The sequence below is a fragment of the Enhydra lutris genome, unplaced genomic scaffold (genome assembly GCF_002288905.1).
Source record: "Enhydra lutris kenyoni isolate GAN:26980312 unplaced genomic scaffold, ASM228890v2 scaffoldscaffold62, whole genome shotgun sequence".
In the NCBI taxonomy this organism is placed as follows: Eukaryota; Metazoa; Chordata; class Mammalia; order Carnivora; family Mustelidae; genus Enhydra; species Enhydra lutris.
Genome location: NW_019154146.1, coordinates 7398178 through 7419041, shown reverse-complemented (window position 1 = coordinate 7419041; position 20864 = coordinate 7398178). Strand labels below are relative to the sequence as shown.

General features: G+C 47.1%; 1 protein-coding gene across 2 annotated transcripts in view; it reads right to left on the bottom strand.

Moving 5' to 3' along the window:
* The window catches only part of LOC111158652 (1-acylglycerol-3-phosphate O-acyltransferase 4), a 117120-nt gene that overhangs the window by 76505 nt on the left and 19751 nt on the right, over window positions 1-20864 (bottom strand). For both annotated transcript variants that reach the window (XM_022520838.1, XM_022520839.1), the window contains exon 2: window positions 6096-6352. In XM_022520838.1, the coding sequence (XP_022376546.1) occupies window positions 6096-6273 (178 nt within the window). In that variant the 5' untranslated portion in view covers window positions 6274-6352. The remainder of the gene's footprint in view (window positions 1-6095; window positions 6353-20864) is intronic.

Below are 20864 nucleotides of genomic sequence, written 5' to 3'. Positions count from 1 at the left end.
GCTCAGGATGATTATGGGCTTAAGCCATGTAATGGATACAGAAGATTTAGCCTGATGCCTAATACATTATCAACACCAGAGACTGCAGTGATTGCAATGATTAGGAATGAAAATAACTTCCTCTTATAACTGCATTTCTCTTTTCCTTTCTCTGTAGCGCCAGGGAATGTCACTTACTATAGTCCCCAGGGGGATATCTGGCCTCAGCTCGGGACCCGGGCTCCTCAACTCCCAGCCACGCCAGGTAGCACTGCACTTAGGGGTCCCAGATTGAACCACAGCCCCTCTACCTCCTGTGTTATCCTGGGCCAGGAACCTCTCTGCCCTGCACGTGGTAGGGGCTCCATACTTGTTGGAAAAATCGCCAGGTGGGGGGAAAAGCTACTTAGCAGAGGATCTCTGTTGCTTGATCCTTCTCCTCTCATGGATCCAGTCTTGGACTCTGTTGTCATCACCTGGGTTGACAAGGAGGTATTGTCCTTACAAACAGAAATTAGGAGGACAAGATGCTCTTTGCCCATTCCCATCACTGCAGAGGCTGTGAAATCTGTGGGTCATGCCGTCAGAGGGCGATTGCAGGTGAAGCCAGCCGTGTTTTCGCTCTTGAGAGCTGGGGGCGGGGAGACCAACACATTTCAGGTGACAGTGAGGAGAGGAAGAGCTCTCCTGAGAGAAATTCGGGTGCCCCCCCCGCCCCCGCTCTATTCAGGGATCTGGGCTTTGCCTTCGGGTCCGATTGCTAACCCCCAGACAGTGCTGCGGCACTCATCAGCAGTCTTCAAGAGTCCTTCCCTCTGACTGTTCATCAAAGCCACCATCAGATCACACAGCTGCAGGGAAGGACAGAGCGCCAGCTGTAGGCTTTTCTGCTTATGTGGCTCTATACAGCCAGTTATCTGTAAGCTCTGGGAGGCGCCCACCCCCTGAGACCTGCTAAGGCCACGCCAGAAGACCTTTGATGACCACGTCCAGATTTCCGGCGGTGGCTCCCAGCAGAGCTATCGGCAGCTCCTACCCGGACCCTCCTGTCAGCGGGAGCCCAGACTGCATGAGCGGGAGCAGGACGAGGGGCTTTGGGATTATCTAACCAAGACACTTGCTGATGTCCCGGAGGAGAAACTATTGCAGCAAGTGAAGGAGTCAAACCTCTCCACGAAGGAAGACTGAAAAATCAGTTTGGATTAAATGAGAAAGGCAGCCTTGCCATTAATCAGGCTGGGAAGAGAGACATGCCAGCTGAGATCCAGCCAGCTGCCAAAGTAACAGGACACAACGTTTCTCCCAAGGTCATGTTGGAAAAGGTCACAGTGACGCTCTTTCTCATGCGTCAATCTCCTACCAATGACACTTGTTGGCTGGGTCAAGAATCCGCTTTGACTCGGAGGACGGAGCTGCCTCCCTGTCTTCAGAGTCGTCAACTCCACCCATGTCCCGGGAATTCCATGCCTTGGGACGCACAGTTCCTTGGGCATCTCGTACCTTCCAACCCGCCTGCACGCACGTCCCTTTGCTGAGGCTGTTCTGACAAGTTACTGAGCTCAGATCCTTCCAGAGAGGATCAGAGACCGACTTCTGCCCAGCTCACCATACTGCTGAGCCCTGCTTCTCGGGTCACAGCTCCAAAGTGGCTCAGATATCCCGGAGTCCACTGCTAATGCCTATTATTATTACAGCAGGAAAACCAATGTCTGTTTCAAGGCAGGACACACAGGTGGTGGTACAGGCGGTGAGGACGAGCTCACGTCTCTCTTCCTGCCTGATTACTGGCAACTATTAGTAAAGTGGCCGATAACCAAGTCAGGGGGAGCGCCAGGGGTGCTGAAGACGGAGGAAACATCTTCCCAAGTGCAAAAACAAAACATCTAGACCCATTATCAGAAAAACCTTAGAATCCTGGGCTGTTCCACCCCATCCCGTTTGTTCAAATGTAGTTCATGTTTTGAAGTTACCCAGCCAAGGAGTTACCTGCCCTAATGGGAAGAAAGAAGAGATAGGCTGTAAGCACGAAGGCAGATGTTTTCTTTTGCGTCTTGGCACTCCACATGCCCACTGCCCCCTCGCCACCATGCAGCCTTGCCCCTGGAGCTGTGCATCGGACAGACACTGAAAACCATGAGTATCGCAGCCCAGAGGAATTCAACAGGGCAGCTCAGCCACACAGCGAGTCAGCAACAACAGGGAACTTGGCAGCAAGGCACCGGGGTTGGGGTGGGGACGGTAGGGGGTGAGGGGGTAGGGAGTTTCTCCGCTTTGTGTCACCGGCAGTCCTTTCCTGGCTGGATCACTAAGGTCATCGGCAGTCCTCCCTGACCTCCACCCCAGCCCCTTTTAAAAACTCTGCCATCAACAGGTTCTTTTCATTTTTCTGGTTTGTTTTTTAACCTGCAGTGTCAGAGGGGAAGAAAAACGAGCCAGCCAGTCTTGGCCATCTATTACTAAAAGGCACATCCTGTGCAAAGGAAAGGTAATTCAATTCTGCTCCTTGCTGGGCTTCCCAATGTCCCTTTCTTCCGGCTCCTCCCCTTGCCAGGCTGGCTCCGCCCTGCCCGTCCTCACCCAGCTGTCCTGCTGTCTTTGCCTTTCTTGCCTCTAAATCTATGTGGAAGTAAAATAAAGCAACCATCCCAAACCCAGCCATCCAGATTAAATACGCTTTCCAAGTGGGAGGCCTGATGTTAGTCCCGGCGTCCAGAATGAAAGGCTCGGTGCTGTGTGTCTTGCTGGTAAATGAGCCATCTTGGCTGCATTTTGTCTCTACATGTCACTCACCTCGGTGTGGCCTTTCCCAGGCCGGCTTCACCACACCAGGGCTGCTGACTCCTTTGGATTTACCTGGTACAACACCAAGCTCTTAACAAACATTTGAAGAGAACGGGATGATGATAGAGCCCTATTAGTAAAACGTGAATGGGAAGGGCGGTCTGAGTCTCCAGGAAACAACTTATTCTGCCTTTTTTCTTAATCAGTGGCGAATGATGGCTGCTGCTGATAGTCTAAGCTTTAGAGTGATTCATACCACCAGAACACACAATTAAACCCCACGAACAGTTTTCATCTCAAGTGAGAGAGGATGAGGGAGAAGCCATAGAAGGAACCTGGCCATCTCTTTGTCCAGGCTGCGAGGAGCCCGCGACCTACAGCCTGTGACTATCACCGGCCAGCAGTCTGTCTGTTACACATCCTCTGTCATCGTCATCGTCGCGAAGCACTCAGGTATAAGGAAATCGACCAACCACAGACGGCACGTGAAAGGGGAAAGACGAGAATAGCTTTGCTGTGTAGCACATGTTAGGGCAACAGGTAAAGAGAATCTGGGAATAGGATGAGCCCCGAATTTGTATGGGACTCACTACGATGAGGTGCCCACGAGCCGAGCCCAGGCGGCATCACCCTGCCCTTCTACCACCTGCTCTCTTCCCAGGAGCCGGGACCACTCCTTCCCTTCTCTGTTCCCAAGGCTATAAAATGGCTCCGTGTCTGCTCAGATGGCCCGTGGAAGCTCTGCTCCGGCGCCATGGGCACAGACCCCCGCGGGTGTACCTGAGGGAGCTGCCCGCAGATGGACGTGCAGCCAGGCCTTCCCATGAGGCTGCCCGTCCTCCCGGGCCCCCTGTGTGGGGACGTGCTAGTGGTCTTGGATGCTTAGTTCCCAAGTTTCATTTGGAGTTATTTTAAAATAACTTTATCAGTTTGCGATGGATAAAAATCCATTTTGCTTTCTGACTCTGTTGCCCATCTGAATTTCCACCAGAAGCAAGTGGGCTAAAGCAGCCTCAGAAGAACTTGATGTGATCCTGCCCGTAACCTTGGTGTGTCCTCACTATCTACTACAAGCAAAATTCTTGGGAACTCTGATCCCGAGTTCTACCTCTCCCTCTTACTCCTTGACTCCCAATGAGAAACCCAATTCTGAACCACCTGGCTGGCCCTTGGCTGGGCTTAGGACAGAGCTGACAGACTTGATTTCAAATTGCAAACTGACAGATTTTGGAATCTCATAGGTGTGTACAAATCACATAATTAAGGGTTTCAGTGAAAAGCGCAATCAGCTTTGCTTTGTTAAATTTTGTTTAAGTAGATACCTATTTGCTAGAGTATAAAAAAACCACTCGAAATTGAGGGGCGCCTGGGTGGCTCAGTGGGTTAAAGCCTCTGCCTTCGGCTCAGGTCATGATCTCAGGGTCCTGGGATCGAGCCCCGCATCGGGATCTCTGCTCAGCAGGGAGCCTGCTTCCTCCTCTCTCTCTCTGCCTGCCTCTCTGCCTCCTTGTGATCTCTCTCTCTCTGTCAAATAAATAAAAATAAAATCTTTAAAAAAAAAAAAACACTCGAAATTGAAAGGTATAGGACACTTGGGTGGCTCAGTTGGTTAAGCATCTGCCTTTAGCTCAGGTCATGATCCCAGGGTCCTGTGATCGAGTCCCACATGCGGCTCCTTGCTCAGCAGGGAGCCTGCTTCTCCCTCTGCCCCTGCCCCCTACCCCTGCTTGTGTTCTCTCTGTCTCTCTCTCTCTGGCAAATAAATAAATGAAACCTTTAAAAAAAATAGGAAGGTAAATGTCAGACAATCAGCACCTTCCCTTGACTATGCAAACTCTTCTCTCTTCACACAGCGACAATTTAGGCTCAGGCCACCTCCTACGGCCTCTGCCCTGCTCTGACAATTGTCCCTTTTCCAGATGCCTAAGTATCGCAGACCCTTGTGAGAGTACGATGTATGACAAAGAAACTTGCATTATGTACTCTTGCCTTGAATGACTGCGCACCCGACATGCATAGACACGTGGAAGAAAGATTCTTTTTTCAGTTTTAACTTGCCTCTATGGTCTTAGGAATATTTTCAAGACGTATTTTTGTAAAACACACTAACATAGGGGGTCAGCACGGACACCACATCAGAAAGAGCATCAGACGTATGTGCAAGTTCTGAGTTGGTGAGAGAAATCATGAGTAAGGATGTTTCTTTTTTTTTTTTCTCTCACAAGTTAGTATCTCGAAGTTTAAAAAATAACTGATTGGATCAGTAGTGATCCATTCGGATAATCGTATGCAGCTTGTATTGTTGTGATTCAAATTCGAATTTGATTGTTTCATTTAAAGGGCTTCAGAAAGAAACCAATAATTTTGGACTCTTGGCATACTGTCACTGAGATTTTTAAATTGCTTGATTTGAAAGATCTCCTATTTTTTTAATACATTCATACCTACGTCTATAATTGGTAATGACATACTGCATTCTCTACTGTTGAGACTAGGTGAAAGTTAAGGCCAATCCACCACAAAATCCATCTCTAGGCACTCCCAATATTCTGATTTATCCCTTTTCATTTCCGTTTTAAAATTCAGGCCAAGAGAATGAGTCATGTTTAAAATAGTCTAGCATAATCACACACACACACATCCATGTATATAAAAATGGACACATCTATATCAGGCTGGTGGATTGTGTCTGTCGGTCTTCTTGTTGGGACGTCATCCTGGCGGGATGCAAGGGGTTCCCTCCCCCTGGGGACAGCTGGCCGAACGGTATACAGCAGCTCTCTGTGTTATTTCTTACAATCCCACATCCATCTACAGTTCTCTCAAAATAAAGAGGTAAAGAAAAGATGCAAGAAAGGGAACACTATGTTATATTGTCGTTTCGTTTTAAAGAATACGAGTATGTATCATGGGTCCAGACAGACACTCAGAGACCCGCCTGCATTCGTGTCCACACTAAGAGCCACACATACGTAGCTTATCCCCTTACACACACGTATGCTGTTTTCGAGACAGTAGCCAAGGAATTGTTCACGCTGATTGCTTCTGAGGGGGAAGACTACAAACGCAGAGACAGAACGCCCGCGTACTTTCCACGGGAGAACTCCCCTCCGTGCCTGAACCGAGTGGTGGGCTACTGCCATGACACGCTGAGAAAATAATTTGGCTCAGAGTGAGGACGACACAGTCATCTCAAACCCGAAACAAATGAGAAAAGAACGAGAAGCGGCTGAGGACACAGGGCAAGCCCGGGGGGCCCCTCGAAGCCCCTCGAAGCCCCACGTCTGACCCCGCACCAAGGAGGGTGCAGACGGAGAACGCGCGGAAGCTCTTACGGCTGGAGACGCAGTAGGACAGTCTGCAGTTGATCTTCCTGAAGAGCTGCTTGTTGACCGGCCAGAGGAGGAGAGTGAAGAGCTGGATGGTGTTTATTATGAGCCCCGAGGCGATGAACACGTAACAGAAGACGAGATGGCACAGGAACTGAGACTTCAGCAACCCGATGAGGTCCATGGTGCGCGGTTGCTTTTATCCCGACAAATAAATACTCGCAGGAGAATCCTTCCGAAGGGCCCAGCACTCGGGACAGCGTCTAGAATACAAACCAATGATACATGTTACAAAAAACCGTCTGTGCTTTTAGAGTCAGGGGAAAAAAAAAAAAGAACTCTTAAGAAGATGCTCTGAAGCTTCAACATCTTGTACGTGAGCTGGTTTATTTGTATTCAGGATTTACATAGAGCTCACTCATGTCAGGCCCAGTGTCAGCCCTTAAAAATGAATAGTTCCTTTAATCGTCCTAACGCCCCGCGAGGTAGTTGCTGCTATTAGAGGGGGGAACCGAGACCCTAGAGTTTCAAGCCACTTGGCCAGGGTTCCACAGCTTCTCCGGAGTCCTCCTGCTCAGCCACTGGGCCGGCCCCTGTCCCTGGGGCTCACAGCAGCGGCTGTGTTTCTGGGCCTTCCCTCCTGCTGTCATCTCTGCTTGAACACCCTCCCCCCACCCGCTTCCACTTCCCATCCTCCAGATCCCACGCCCACCACGTCTCTTCTCCTGGCAAGCCTGACCTGCGTGAGATCGGGTTGGTCCCTGGCGTGGGCTCTCCCTCCCGAAGTCCCTGTACTAGCATGCCACGGGGTGTCCTCTCCTGGCGCTCGTCCAGTTGTTTGCCTTCCCGCACTGCACTGTCACTTCTCCCACAATTACCTTGAAAATCATCATTTTCTCCCCAACCATTGGAAGTCATTGGCACATAGTTGGAGCTTAATTTGAAAAAAATGTATACATACAGGTGGAACACTTTAACGAAGGTGGGCAAGGAAGGGACTCTGAGATATGGGCAAACACAAATAACCAACAACGAAGGCAAGAGAACCACCCCCAACCACCCCACCCCCTGACACACACTTGCACACACACACACACACTCACACACAGGCGGGTGAACACACACGTGTGCACATATTCTAAAATCAGAAAGAAACCCAAAACACACAAAGCAACCAGACTCACAGTCTCCAACCCCAAAATGGCATAATGATATGACTTCATGGTGTGGCGAATCGAGCCTGGGGGAAATGTGTAAAGGCAGGAGGTGCAAATACTCTGGTGGGAAAATAAATACAGCTGCGGCGGGCAGGCATCGCAGCCTTGTGCCCCTGCAAGCAGAATCGCACTGCAAACTGGCCCAGAAACGAGTTCAAGCTTTAGGATGAACTCCCTACTGTCATAGCTGGGAGACCCTGGACTTCCCTGCAGTCTTTATTAATAACACAAAAGAATCTACATAACAGTTTCACATCTACTTCACCATTTTAAGCCTCCCATGAATCCCATGAATAATGAGTATTATTATTATCCCATTTTTCAGAAAAAGAAACTGAGATGACTCATGGGTTGGGTGATTTGCCTACAGTTGTCACAGACCATAACTAATCGTCGCTCTCAGTTTTACTCCTGAGTTCTTCTTGTGCACCTGCTTGGGCTGCTTTGCTCCTGGGGTGTGAACCGGGTGGGGGGTGTCCTCTTGGGCTGTACAGCGCAGCCCGGAGATGACCCCAAACACAAAAATCAGCGCAGCCTTCACTGAAGTTCAGAATCACAAGTGAGGCTCCAAGTGCGGAAAGGGGCTTGTGTCTGGCCACCCAGACTGGTTTTGAAGATAGTCTTGGGCAGGAGGACAGACAGAAGGTATGTTCTTCCAGAACATTTACACTTGCTTAGACAGTCTGGAAGGTACACAGTACTCACGCATAGTTCCCATACATTTCTGATGGGGGGAGATGAAAACTAACCTTAGGCCTGCCTAAGCTGAGACACCCCACTCTCCCAGAAGGCCTGCTCTTGGGCACAAAGCCAGGCCCCTGCAGAGACTGATGCACCACATCTCTGACCTTTCTCAGGAGGCATGTCCCACAGACATCTCCAGGTTGCCGGGTTCTAACATACCCCGCCTCTCGCTAACGAGCAGGCATTAAGCCAGCAGCCCACTCTCCGTGCACTCGACTTCGAGGAGTGATGTACGCTGGCTTACACTTTGGCGGCAGCGATGGCAGGATGTTGAATATTCATGTGTTTTATTCACTGTCCCTACATTAGCTCCTAAAAGCTTCCATACAATCTGGCCAGAAGAAGGATGGTTCTTCACTAGGATTCTGGGATCTAGGATTTGTGGAGTCCTCAGCAAACCCTCTGTGTGCTGACTTAACACTAAGAAAAGGAAGTCAGCTGGCATTGGAAATGCAGGGGATAAAATGCAGTCTTCCTCGGTGTCCAGGCAGGAGTAAAAAGGAAATGTTAAAAAGGAAATGTCAGATTTTTTTTTCCTTGTAAAAGACAAGGGACCACCACGCCCCTGAGTAAAACCCTGACTAGCATCGCGTGGAGCGGGGCTCTAATGCCATACCAGTGATGGTTCAGGGGAATCACAGGCAGGTGGGTTTTGGGTGGTTTGGTTCTACCCACACTTCCTCAAACTCCCTTCCTAGATTGGTGTGGTGGCGGCGAAGTGTGGGTTCAGCTGTCTGGGTTTCAAGTTCTGCCATACCTCTTACTGGTCATGTATCTTCAGGTAAATTCACTCTTCTGAGTCTCTCTTTCTCTATTGATAAAGAGGGATCAAGGTTCCAGGGAGGTGGGACCCTGGGGGGCTCAGTCAGGTAAGCATCTACTTTCAGCTCAGGTCATGATCCCAGGGTCCTGGGATGGAGTCCCACATCGGGCCCCTGGCTCAGTGGGGAGCCTGCTTCTCCCTCTGCCCCTCCCCCTGCTTATGCACACTCCCTCTCTCTCTGACAAATAAATAAAAACTTAAAAAAAAAAAAGGATTCCATGGAAACTATTGCTTTTCTTTTCTTTTTTTTTTTTTTAACTTAAACTGATTCTCAATTGTATAGGTGAGAACAAAATATAGGACTAGCCAAGGAACTGCCTAAAAAAGGAAAGGTTAGCAGTGCCATAAGGTTATTAAACAATTTTACTGACTTCATTCTAGAACTGATTAGCAAAAGAGACACGAGGCTAAATTATTTAAGGAGGCGTCTACTGGGTGAATATGTGTCGTGTGTCTTGAGTTTATTCCAGATGGAAGTCTGGGGGATCACCCTACTTGTATTGAATAAAAGAACCTTTTTTGGAATGTGGCAATCAGCCAATTTAGTGCCATATGGAGACAAGATGGTATAAAGATTTTTCCAGGGGCAAAAGCAGGTAGATTGAAAATATTTTAAAATATTTTGCCTCTTTCCCTCTTGGATGGGTAACTACCTAGAATGTTAGGGGGAGAACCTTTCCAGCAAATTTACTTCCGTTGTTTATGGGAAGCAAGGAAATGACAAAGAATTTTATTTTTCAGACGATGAGAGCAATAATCAATGGAGTTTACAAACCAACAAATAACCACAAAGCTGTTGCCCTGTCCTGGTTCTGTGAACAGAGATATTTCTTATCATCAAGGGTAACCGTGAGGAAGCCATGTGCCCGTTATCTGTCGTGGGTTCTTACACAATGAAGAGTCCGACGCGGCCCTCCCGGCACTCACCTGCCGGCCCTGAGCGCCGGCTCCAGGCACAGCAGGTGCAGAATTCAAGCCCAACCCTACCGGGCATTCCCTTCCCACCTGTGCACAAGTGAAATCCGGCTGCAAGTGACCAACACAGGTCAGGTGTGAGGAGGGGACAGAGGGAAGAAGTGATGTGATCGGGGCTTGAAGCACAAGCTGGTTGTGGGTGAGAACAAGAGGGGGCAGCACTTGCCAGATATTAAAGCTCAGGCCAATCACAGTCCGGTGAGTGAGGGGGACATCGAGGAGGAACTGCTGACACACGAAGACATTTTAAAGGAAAGCATAGAGAACAGGAAAAAAAAAAATGCCAGGAAACCAATCTGTATACATTATTTGAATTTTTCCGAAGGTCAAGTCTGACCCATGAGCTTAATACACATCATCCGAAAATTACTGAACCAGCGTTTTAAATATAGATGAAAAGCTCCTGTTACCAGGGCTCATAATAGGTTCAAGGAGAATAGGTCACTCCAAATTACCTTTACTTCCCAGCCATTGAGGGTTTAGCAGATTTGGAATTTAACTCATCATTTGACAAAGTCTCTGGCAGTCCTTGAGGGCACGTGGTTACCCATGAGTCTATGTTAAATTGGTTCCCAGCTGCTTAAAACATCTGTTATTAATGTTGGAGGAGGCCCCTTATTCAGTGGAAGGAGTCTCCCTGTGTACCACCAGGACCTAAAACCTAAAAAGGTCATTCATACAAGGATGGGAGAGACCTAGGGGTTACATATAGGGGATGCTAAATGACCATGAACCAACTGTACAACAGACACATTAAACCAGTGAGTACAGGCCTTTGAAGAATGTAAGAATATACTGAGTGAAAATGGCTTAACAAAGAAGCATGATTCAGGTTTGTAAAATAATAATGTGTATATTTATATCTTTCACATCTCCATCTATTTCTATAGTCATAGCCATCTATTAATAGTGGCTAGTTTCTGGCAGAAGAATTATGATGGTTTCTTTTTTCTCCTCTGCTCTATTATTCTTTTCACTAATGAGAAGGAGATCTTCCCCTTCCCGGGGCAGAGAGGTGGATGGACCCCCTTTCCGGCCTGCCTTGCGGTTAGATGTGGTCAGATGATGGACACAGGTGGTACACGAGGGGAGAAACCACAGGTGGCTGGTGGAGAACAAGTACATCGCTCGCAGACTTGAGAAGAAAGGACAGGAGTGTTGGCAGCCCCTGACAGGGGAGCGCAGAGGTGATAATCCAGCCCATGAGCCACAGACAAGCGAAATTCTGCAACGTGGAGGCCACCGGGGGCCACCTTGCATGCAGGCACAGGTGCTTGGGAAAGGCCATACAGCACAACCGTTAGAGACCAGGAAAGGCTAAGGGGACCTTTCGAGTTAGGCAGCTCCGGCTGGAAATCCAGGCTCAGCCACTTGACGGCTCTAGAAATCACGCCCTCGTCGGTGAAATCAACGTGAGGTTGCTGTGACAATCAAGGCTAATCAAGAAATGTAAATACTGAGCAAACAAACCAAAACCTATTTTTCACATTCCAAACGAACGACAAACCCTTAGCAGAGCGCCCGGAACACAGGGAGCGCCCAAATAACGGGAGAATTTTTCCATGGTTGCAAGAAAATAAGGAGGCCAGGGGGAGCCGCTAAGATGTATTACTCTGGCATTTCTGGGAAAGCAGTGAGAGAGAAATCGACTTAGTTTTTCTCTCACTACATTTCCAGAGCCTGACATTATCTTTAATTTACCTTCAAGTGTGTTAAAACATTTCCTCCCCCAGCTGTTTTAATTCTAACCTCTCCTTTTCTGCGAGTGACTCAGACACGGGAAATGATGCGTTCACAAAAGCTCCCGTAGTCTTTACCTTCTTAACTCTGGAACAATCCTTGCAGGCGTGGGGATGAAGAAGTGGACCTCAGAATGAGAGAAAGTGCAAGCCACAGAGTGCTCGAGGCTGTCTCTAGCCGGGAAGTGAGCAGACGCAGAGCCGCAGCCCTGCCCACAGCAGCCTAGCTCCGCTCCCAGGGACTCCCGAAGCGAGTTCTGTGTGGTCAAGCAGATGGTGCCATATGCCGCTGACCTCCTCCAGTGGAAACATAAGCAAATAAAGAAAGCTCGGAATGTCCCCACAAGAGAATTCAAACTGCATCGTCCTCCAAATAGACACAGAGAGCTTCCACGTAAAGCGCTCAATTAGGCGACAAACAGGAGACCCTTAGTTAAGACTGACAGAGTCTGCCTTCGTCAGTTTTCCGAAACTATGAAATAAACACGACCTTCGGTTACACTCGGGAAGAGAGAAAGGGGATTAGCTCCTGCGCTCGCGCGTGTCTGAAGCGCTGGCTTGTTTGCTATATGTACATTATGGCACTGAACCAGGTCGGGGGTTTAGAAGAAGCAGGACTTTCTTCCAAAGAAATCAGTCCAAGTGAATTGCTAAAATAATACCCATGACCAACTTAACATCATCACCGAAATCAAAACAACCCCTTATTTAGGCTCTTTTAACTCCAAACACCAGAACAGGTCACAAAACAGAAAAGAGAGAAAAGGTTTTGTAAATACTAAGCCAACAAACCAAAACCTATTTTTTACATTCCAAAGGAAAATACCAAGACCCCGTGCTGAAAGAGACGAGGTCACGTGGGGCTCCTAGCCTCCGTGTGAGAACCACCACGCGGGCTTTTTAGAGCGACCTTACACATCTTCACACCGCTTCATCTAGTAACGCGGCTTCTGAGAAAACTCTCTTAAGGACAAAATTAACTTTTAGAAAAATTCTGTCTGCCCGAAGATCTTCAGCAAGCATGATTTATAAGCACCTATAATTAGAAACTGCTTACATTTCCAACATGAGGAAACAATAAAGTGAATGATGGGAAACCCACACGGTTGAATAAGTATCACTATAATAGGTTTCTAGTAAAATGAGCATATTTTCAATATGCTATTACGAGATAAAGGACCCCAAATTTGATATATATATATATATATATATATATATATATATATATGGTTCACAACTTTAAAATCAAGTATAGAAAAAGTACTGGAAGCAAAGAAAGCCTTAGGAAAACACTAACAGCAGTGGTTTTATGTATACGCCCCCTCCCCCACATCCAACACACACACCCCCACACACACTCAGACAAGTCAGCCAACCTGGTGTCTGGGCTTGGCCTGACTCTTTCAACATCTTCCTCCTTAGGAAGAAATTGAGTAGGTGAGCTCTGAGATCCTTTACAGATCCAACCGCCTCTGGTTCTCATACAGAAAACCGATGCCCTCACCCACTGAGTTTCCTGTTATTTCAATGGGGTCTCCTCATTCAGGGGATCCGGCTCCTTCCCTCTTCCTGAGCTCCTGCACAGAGGGGCTCTCAAAGGGGCTCTCAAAGGGGCTCGGCTGACCAGATGAAAAGAAAAGGAAAACTACAGGGATTGGCAGAGAGCAGCGTGGACTAAGCAAACATGGGGTTAGCTGGTGAGTTTGTCTCGCACCAGTACTTTCGGTCGGCAAGGCAGAGAATGCCCGGGGCCGCCGGCGGCCCCGGAGGAGAGGGACATGGATGCAGTCCCAGGGAAAATGAGTGAGGTATGTTCTGCTCTTGGAACCATCAGATCCCACCTTCTCCGTGAGGCTGAATGAATTTCGTAGAGATCTCCAAGAGGGCAGCGACTAACTTGTGGAAGTCTGAGGCAGACACTTAGCACTCGGTCCTGACAAACAAGGATAAATTTAGTTTTTGGATTCCTGAGACTTAGATTGGCTCAAGTCCCAAAACAAGACAGGAGAGAAAGTGTTCTAGACCAAATGTAACCGTCTCTGGGACCATCTCTAACTAAAATAGCGCTCAGCTAAAGAAATCATCCTCATCACATGGTTTGGCAGAAGCCGATTACAATTAGCTTCCGTTAAAATTTGATGGCCCAGTCCTCTGTCCCACATCCCTGTCCCGTACAGGATGTCCGTTAAACCAAACCAAGCTCAGAAGCAGTCGTCAATCACGCTCAACGCTTTCCTTACATCCTCTGGGTGATAACCCAAAGGCTCTGTCCCCAAAGTCTAATTTTAGGGTGATAAAAACTTAAGTCTATAGGAAATCGAGGCATCTAAGTTTATATTTCATAGTTGGTTCTGAGTAGCTTATATGAGAAAAAGACATTCTGAAGAGGTTTTCTATCTAATCCAAGAAGACCAAGACTCAGAGGCAAACACAGATGGATAACCTAGGCAACTTTTTCTGTCTGGAGAACAGAGATGGAAGGAAATTAAATCAGATACTCTCTAAGGCCTTTTGTAGCTGTAACAAGTACGAGATGAAAACATCCAGAGGCAAACAGGAGATTTTCTGAGTAGTAACCAGTGCAACGGGACCTGAACACCAATGTTCTACACACATTACGTCATTCCCTGTGACAAAAGCCCACAGGGGAGTCACTGTTCCCCCATTTTACAGATGAGGAAATGGGGTTAGTTAGACTAGGGAGCGTGTAAAGGTCAAAGAGTAAGTAAATGTCTGAGACCCAGGCTCAGGCTCTGACCGCTACGATGCTGCTTTGGACCCAGGAAGCCTGAGGTAGCGAGGCTTCCCATGAACTTGGGCCTTCAGAACACCATGCCATATTTCAATTCACGGTCCCATTTTGGACACTGGGGTGACCCTGAGTTGTAAGCAACCTCCCAGCCGGTCGGTCCCCCCCACAGCCTCAGTCATACCTTCTTTCCGGAGCCATGTCGGACCTTTCTAAACCCCAGTCCAGCTCTCTGCGGTCACAGGGCCGCGGGGGGCTCTGACCTCACAGCGTGCGTGCAGTCTCAGGGAGACCCCCGCTGGCCACCTTCCTGACAGCCCAGAGTATGCAAACTATTTTGCTGGGGACTCAGTGGAAAATGCGCTGTTACATGATGTTCAATTTCTGGAAGTTTCCCGAAAGTCCAGTACCATGAAACCAAAAACGGAGGTAAAATGAGGGCAATTAATGTTCCAAATAGGGAAGCATCGACATTCCTGCTTTAAGTAAGAATATTCCAATTAATAAGGAAAGCTTTTCAAATAGAGAAGGGAAGCAGGACGGATGTTTGCATGGAAATTGGTGTCTCTCTTTCACGGTTGCCGCTGCGGGGTGGTCAGTGACACACCTGTGACGGGGGACACGTGTGGAAATACGTGGAAGCTGAGGACATCCTGGGCACGTATCCCCTCAGGCCTCTCCCAGCGGGGAAACGGCCCGGGACCAGCTCTGGGCCTACAGAAGCAGGCGTGAGGCAGACGCAGCACCAGTTTGCACCAAAACACAAAAAGGAGAGCTTTATTCAGTATATAAACCACCTCCTACTCTAGTCCTCCCGTCACCAAGGCAACGTGGTCAGGCCCGCGGTCTCACGGTGCCCACTTCTCTCCTTCCCCCGCGGGCCGTGACAAGCGGCGTGGCCAAGCCAGCCACGGAGCCGCCCTATGGGCAGACGCTGGGTTTAAATCCCCACTCACTGACTGCGTGGCCTTGGGCTTCTCATCTCGCCTCAGTTTGTGTGTCTGTGATGGAGGAATAATCCCCTCCTTCCAGGAGCGGTGTTGCGCTTACATGCAGAACGCACAGAAAGACAGCACCCACTCCGCCGGCAGGAAGGAGCTCTTTGGTTCAAGCCGGCCGGTGCGCCCAGGCTGCCTGGCGGGTCTCATTCCCCTTCAGCTGCTTTGCCCATGACCCCAAACCACCTACCATCTTATCTTACTAATCTTTCCACTGTGGTTCTCGAAGTTTCTTCTGTTGGCTTTAAGCAATCTCTACAACCAACATGGGGCTCGAACTGACATGCCCCGAGATCAAGAGTTGCCCGCTCTACCACTGAGCCAGCCAGTCCCCCCTCTTCTGTTTGTTTTAATGAGTCCTTGTCTGGACCTTTTCTGTCATCCACACAATCTGGGGTGACCCTGAGGTGAAGTGAGTTGTAAGACCCCCCCAAAGTTGACTCACGAGTTTTAATTGATTTTGTCCCCATTCCTGTCCTCAAGTAAGATTGTTCAAAATCATTGATTCTGAGGCCCTCTTTAGTTCATTAGCTCTTTCAACTGTATGGGAGAAAGAAGTTGAATTCATGATACGGATTTTTGCCTTTATGTCGCTGAAGAGAAATAAAAAGCAGTGTTAATAAGATCAAGACCACAATCGTCCTGGTGCCCTCTGAACATGCCAGTACTTCCCCAGCGATATGGAGTAAATTAAGAATAAGCAGATAAAAGGTATGTCCGTATCCACCAGGAAGCAGTTTTCAGGGGGCTGACTTCTGAGCAGGGTGAGGTTGGGGCCAACTTACAGTGCAAGTTAGGTCACCAGCGAATCACGGTGCCTAAATTTTTTCATAAAATCTGATCTTTAATATTTAAAAAATCAATCAAAAACAAATAATGAAAAGCCTTTAAAAGAAGACTTACAGCCCAATTTAAAACTTTGTTGGAAATTTCCTTACACGTATTTTATAATTTAATGTTTTCATTCTCGATACCCATTGGAGGAGGGGTACAACCCTAATCTCTTCAGTATTTAGGAGCTCTCACCTTTAAGCAGGCTCCAGTTTGGCCAAACAACCCAACATGGTCTGGAAGTGGCCAGGCCAGGAGACCGTGGGGATAGGGGTACCGACCCACCAGAGATAGCTGAGCCCATTGTCTGGCATTGATTTTCCAGTAAAGTTGATAAGATCACACGAATCTCTTTTTACTTATTCTGGCCTAGCCCACCTAGTCTGTCTGGGTCGATGGCTCCATCAAGAGTGCCCATTATGCACAGACAACATTGTCTGGGGCCATGGGAGCAGGGCATGTAACCGACAAAGGTCACCAGCCTCTGACAAATAGCCCAACTGCCCTTCCTGGGGAAGCTCCAAGCATTAGATATGAAGTGATAAGGCCGAGAAGATGTGACGTGGTAGTAGCCGAAGCCTAAAGGCTACGGAACAAAACCACATGGACGTAGGATTCTCTTCCACACAACAGCTCACCTAGTCTGTTTGCACCCAGACGAGGGGGTGCGACGTTGATTGGGAGCTTCTCCTGCATCGGCTTGTATCAGCTGGATTAGAGCCCTCATGAGTTTAGCGGCAGTCAAAGAGGGAAGTAGAGAGAGGGAAGCACCAGTGTTGACCTGGGTCTGCGTTGGACTCTGGACCATCCACGTGTCCTCCTCAGCTTGGCTGCTCGGCCTCCAACGGTGCCAGCTTCCCCATCTGTCCGTGGGATATGACCACTGACCACAGGTAAGGACAGTGGGAGAGTTCAGTGACGTAAGGCGTGTGCAGGGGCTCTGTCGCGCTCAAGTTTGTGGCTCAGAAAATGGGAAGCGGGGCTGCTTCTCCCCATTGCATCAACGATGGTGCTTGGGATTCGTAGAAACGGCCATGGCGTTAATACCCTGGGGTTTCGACCAGGGAGTAGGGCGTAGAGGAGGCAGTCCGCTGGCTCTGTCATTATCACTGGGGCTCGTTGTGTGTATTGGGGGAGGGTTCCAGGAGGGTCCACTTGGGGGAACCAATTTTGGGTAAAATAATCAAGTGGCCTTTTTCTTCTGTGCTTCGAGCACCAGTGAGTGGGCTCCTTACTCTGCTGGATCCCTCTCTGTCCTCCTCACTGTGCTTTAAGCATCCTTGACCCTTGGTTTCTGGGAGGCCCTGTTGCTGCCAATTCTTCCTTTTCTGGTAAAGAGTATGTGGAAGGTGGGAGATCAATAAGGCTAGATTTTAAATCTTTCATTTCTTTGATTTTCATAAAGGGATGCCAATGAACCCAGGCAATTTCCCTGACTTGATTCATGCATAATGGACCTGAAGAGACTTATTAAAAAAGAAATGCACTCAAATGCTTTCCTGACATGAATCATTTATTGAAGACAGAATTGCTGGCTGTGAGGGCCCAAAATAAGTTGACTTACAGTATCCTTGTTGCTAGAGAGGTCTGAAATATGACCACAGAATATTGAAGTATTCAGACAGGAACAGCGCTTTTGGGGTCATTACGGACGGACTATTCCTCGAAAAGTTTCATTAAATAACAGCAGCGATAAACCGCGAAACACAGCCTCTTCTCTTTTTCTTTTTCTGCTTGGTGAGAGCAGTGATGTTCTTTTCAACTTCCGTGAGGTAGAATCCTGGACAGGTATTCTTGGATCTGAGCAAACATTCATTAACCCATTGATAGCTTTATTCATTCATTAGGTTGCCCATGAAGCTACTCGTTCATCCATTCAGTTAAAGATTCATTGATTCATATGTCTTGTTCTAACTTTATACCATTGCGTTAGGCTTCTGAAGGTAAGGACAGGGGATTCTCTCCGGCCCTCTCTGTCTTTTTTTTTTAATAAAGATTTTTATTTATTTATTTGACAGACAGAGATCATAAGCAGGCAGAGAGGCAGGCAGAGAGAGAGAAAGAAGGAGGCTCCCCGCTGAGCAGAGAGCCTGATGCGGACCTCGATCCTAGGACCCTGGGATCATGACCTGAGCTGAAGGCAGGGGCTTTAACCCACTGAGCCACCGAGGCACGCACCCCCCTCTCTGTGTCTTATGTGGGTCAGAACTACACTTGACAAACTACAGCACATACTGAGTAAGATTTCCCGGCCCAGGATGAACCCCCACCCCATCCATTTCTTACAGAATAAATAGATGCTCAATAAATGTTGGTCCAGTCTGCATCTCTAGATGACCTAATGTAATTTGATCTTCATAGCAATAACTCTGAATCGTCAAAAGCAAAATGCAAAAGCAACAGTATAAACTGACACTGTCCTAGGTTTCTTTCCCATTACAGAAAGCACAGGGCAGGTGACCTAACAATTTATTCTCCTTGCAAAAGCCATGCAGATAACCCCCATGATTCCTCCCTAAGCCATCACGTTGTATAATGAGCATGGAATCCTCTTCTACAAATGCTAAAATTGCATGAGGCCATATATCAAACTGACATGAAAACAACTAAAATGAAAGCAAATTACCTGCTTAAACCTCCTCAGGGGAGCTCAGATATTGGTTGGGACCAGAGTGGACTGGTTTTTTGTTTGTTTGTTTGTTTGTTTGTTTGGTTAGGTTTGGTTTTAAACAAAGACTCTTTTATTAAAATACAAATCTAAAAAAATTAAGAATACAAATATAAAATAAAACACAAACCTGGTAAAAGTAAAGAAAATTATACTATGTAAGTCACTGAGTCATAATCATGGAATATTTTTAAAGATAATCTCCCCCCCGGATCATAACAGTAATTCATTCATTATAGAAAATTTGTAAAATTCTAAAATGTAGAAATTTTAGCACCTGTAACCGTCAAAGATGGTGTCTTTGGTGAATGCATAGACTTTTTATTTTTTTTCTTTGCTAGGTACAACCATTGCAGAAGGCTTTTTATTTTTAAATACAGTTGAGCTCTTAGGTTGAATCAATTTCATATGTCCTTTTCTTCCACTTTAGTGAGATAATTTTCAATGTCCATTTATCACAAGATAACTCTTCAGTTATTTATTATCTTACTGCCTCATTGTTGTCTGTTTAGACTTCTTTTTGCCTTTTTAATAATAAATAAAGCAATGATTAATAATTTGGGGAGTAACTTTTCTTCTGTTTTTTCAGTTATTTCCTTAGCATGGGTAGGATTTCTGGGTTCAAGGAGCAGTTTAAGGGGTATCTGGTAAATATTACCAAATCCATTTCCAAAAGGTTTGTAGTTATTTACATTCTTCCAGCAAAATACATCGATACCCATTTCCTCACATGTCTGTCAAAAATAAGAATTCTCACTTAAGAACAAGGAAAACAAGACTCACTCTTCATTAAATGTGTGTCTCATTGTTTTAATTTGCATTTTTCAGGGTGACAAGTAAAGTTAAATATTTTTAACATTCATTAAACTATTGCTTTTTCTTCCTGACTTTCCTTTTTATCTACTGCCCATTTATCTCTTGCATATTAATTTTCATGAGCTCTTCATATATTAAGTAGAATAGTATCTTTCCTAGTCCATTTAGAATGACCATTTTTCCCAGTTTGCCTGCTCTTATTTTTAGCTCATTGGAGCTTTAAATTATTATGAAGAACTATGATTTCTTTCATGAAGTTCGAGTTAGAAAATACATCCTTCTATCCTTAGTTTCCACCCTGCAGAAAACATAGGTCATTGTTTTTCCATAACTAATTTTTATTCTTAACTATTTGATCTGACATTTATTTTTGGCTATGATAATCCATGAAGATCCAAACGGACTTGTTTCCAAATATTGAACCAGTTGTATCCAAGGCATTTAGTGAAAGATCCTCCCTATTCCTTCAGTTCACACTATAATTCCTACCCTTAAATACCAATCAACAGAAAGGAAATGAACTATAGGGGTCAACTCCAACTGCTCATCGTAGAGGTGAAACACGGGCCATCGAGAGAGTCAGGTGACTGGCCCCATCACGCACCAGTGTAGGAACAAAGCTCGGAGCACTGCTTCTTCCCTGGCCCTTGACCAGATGCTGTTTTCTCTCTCAGAGGCAGCAAATCTTACTGCCTATCACAGACCAGCCTTTACCAATCTCTTGTTACGATTCCATAGGAAACCGGGAAGCTCTACCATGGAGCTACATTCATGCCAACATAATCTCAGACAGGGATGAGGGAAACCAAGACGGAGGCCGAAGTCACTGCCTGGGCCGTACTTTTCCCATTCCAGGATCCCAGAATTACTCTCAGTGCTTGTAAGGGTCCTGCTAGCTCGGTATTGTGCTTATCTATCTAGAGGATGTTTCTGCAACAAGGAAAATAGTTCAAATTTGTAAAAGGACACGTTACCCACTAGAGATCAGGGAATGGAAACCCTAGCACAGCACGGAGCTTTAATTGTCTTAACTGGTGCATCTCAAGAACCCAGAACAGGAATGCATCCAAGACCAGAGGGGACAGCAAAGCCTCACGAGGCCTCTGGGCCACTTTCGGCTGAAGCACCGACAGCCTCGGGCACAGGGAACACCAAAGGGAGTCCAGGGACATGGGGAACCGCAGCGCCTCCTGGGACATAGGCAAAGAACTCCAT